This window comes from Austrofundulus limnaeus, unplaced genomic scaffold (assembly GCF_001266775.1).
Source record: "Austrofundulus limnaeus strain Quisiro unplaced genomic scaffold, Austrofundulus_limnaeus-1.0 Scaffold360, whole genome shotgun sequence".
In the NCBI taxonomy this organism is placed as follows: Eukaryota; Metazoa; Chordata; class Actinopteri; order Cyprinodontiformes; family Rivulidae; genus Austrofundulus; species Austrofundulus limnaeus.
The window spans coordinates 96,839-98,823 of NW_013952762.1; the positions used below are offsets into that span (position 1 = coordinate 96,839).

General features: G+C 37.6%; 1 protein-coding gene across 1 annotated transcript in view; it reads right to left on the reverse strand.

Annotated features, from left to right (window-relative positions):
- Window positions 1–1,985, reverse strand: part of LOC106528129 (contactin associated protein family member 5) — a gene marked incomplete in the record, with an annotated part of 393,708 nt that overhangs the window by 41,959 nt on the left and 349,764 nt on the right. Inside the window, 1 exon segment of the mRNA XM_014023216.1 lies at window positions 1,165–1,386. Within this exon segment, the coding sequence (XP_013878670.1) occupies window positions 1,165–1,386 (222 nt within the window).

A 1,985-nucleotide genomic window follows, 5' to 3' on the forward strand; every position in this document is an offset into this window, starting at 1 on the left:
GTCGAACACAGATCCACTGATCCTTCAACACAGAGCATCTTCAGAAGAAAAGTTGACAAAGTAAATTTAAAAATCAAATCTGTATTGTTCGATACAAGTGTGTCTTGCACCGAAAGCACTGTTCGATACGGGTACATGTATTGCTGCACCCCTATTCAGGAGCTAATCTTTTTTTTTTCTTGTATTGACAAACTTAATCCTGACTAAAATCCGTGTCCTTTCCTTCAGCTGGTGTTGGATAAACTGGCTGTGTGGTAACTACAGTTCATCTTTCTGCTTTAAGTAGATTCGTGTTTTCTTTACAGTATTTATCCACCTCCAAGTGAACTCTGCCAGCCTAAAGTGGATGAATTCAGTCAAGGAAACAATCTCCTGTGTATTTCTGCAGGATTATTTAGTAACCATGGCAATGCACTTCTCTGTCTGWGTAAAGGTAGCTTTGCCCTGGTAGTCTGGAGGCAAAATGACTACAATAACTTGTATTTAAAAAAAAGGAAACACATTTTGTGTAGCTAACGCATTGCTTCAGTGCTGAAAAGTGGACAGATTCACAACGAACTGCAATCGAAGGCCTGACATTACCTGAAGGAATTCAGATGAAATTCATTTTTCTAAGAACAGAGTTGCAGCTGCTTTGGTCAAACCTTGTAAACAGAATTTTGCACAATCTCACGCAAAARGTGTTTGATGTCGCAGTATGTGTTAAGATGATTTTCAGCTACTGTCAGCACATTTTAGCTCGAGATCTGTCAAACTGATAACTGCAAAACGTCTTCAAAGGGTTGCACTGGTTTCAGAGATCAAAGGAACAGGAGTTGAATACAAATAAATGCCACAATTTTCAAATTTTTATTTGTAAAAAATTTGAAAACCATTTATTGTTTTTTTCCCTCTTTAAAGTTATGATTTACTTTGTATTGGTATCTCATAAAATCCCAGTAAAACGCTGCCATTTTTGGTTGAAACTTCACAAAACGTGGAACAGTTAAAGAAGTATGTATAAGTACTACCGTAGGTAAAAGCAACATGCAATCAAACACAAATTTGGCTAATCGACTTTATACCTTCCATCTTTCTGTATGCTAATGTTTGGCCCTCACAAATACAAAAATAACAGCAATAATTCTCAGGCATGTCTTTGTTGATTTAAAAAGTCGTACGCACCGTTCCTGGTGAGGATAACAGCGATGTACTGCTGACTGAAGGTGCTGATGGTCAGCAGCATGGCAGGCTTCTGGGAAGTGACAAAGCTGAAGGCAACATCTTCTCTGGCCCTGCTGTCTGTGGAAACACTGGTGGCATGGGAACTCCTGTTCTGCATCACTGAGAAGGGCTCTTGAAAGGTGTAGGTCACAGAAGATTCCTTATCAAAAGACACCGACACCTCTGCAGGGACACACAGTAGGAACGGGAGTCTGCTTTTAGTTGTAGAAACATCTCAGACTTGACATGTTATCAGCATAAAAATCAATAAGTAGGTTTTTAAAAATTATAAAAGAAAACACATTTAACCAAACTGCTAGAAATGAGTGTACCACAACACAAAGCCGAACACGACTCTGCAAAGTGTAAAATGTAAACAACTAACAGAAATTTGAAATAACCAGTCCATCCATGAGATTTCTGGTAATAATAAGACTTTAACATGACTTTTTTATTATAAAATATTACTTTGGTCAGTGGTGGGCAGCACTAATCCTGTAATTAGCTCTGCAATTTCTAAAGCGCTTATATAAATATTTAGATCTGCATCCTCAAAAGCACTTATGCCATAGAAATACTAGTGTAAGCTAATTTTAAAGCACAAGTTCAATTTGACACTTACTAGCTGGCAACAATTGTACAATATACATACAACAGTGCCAACTAGTGGTGTATGAACCCTTTTACAGCTTAATACTTACAACCGTCGATTGCTGGGGATATGATTTCCTGAAACAGACCTTTGGTGTAAAAATTAAAAAGTTGTTGAGGATTGTTAGTTC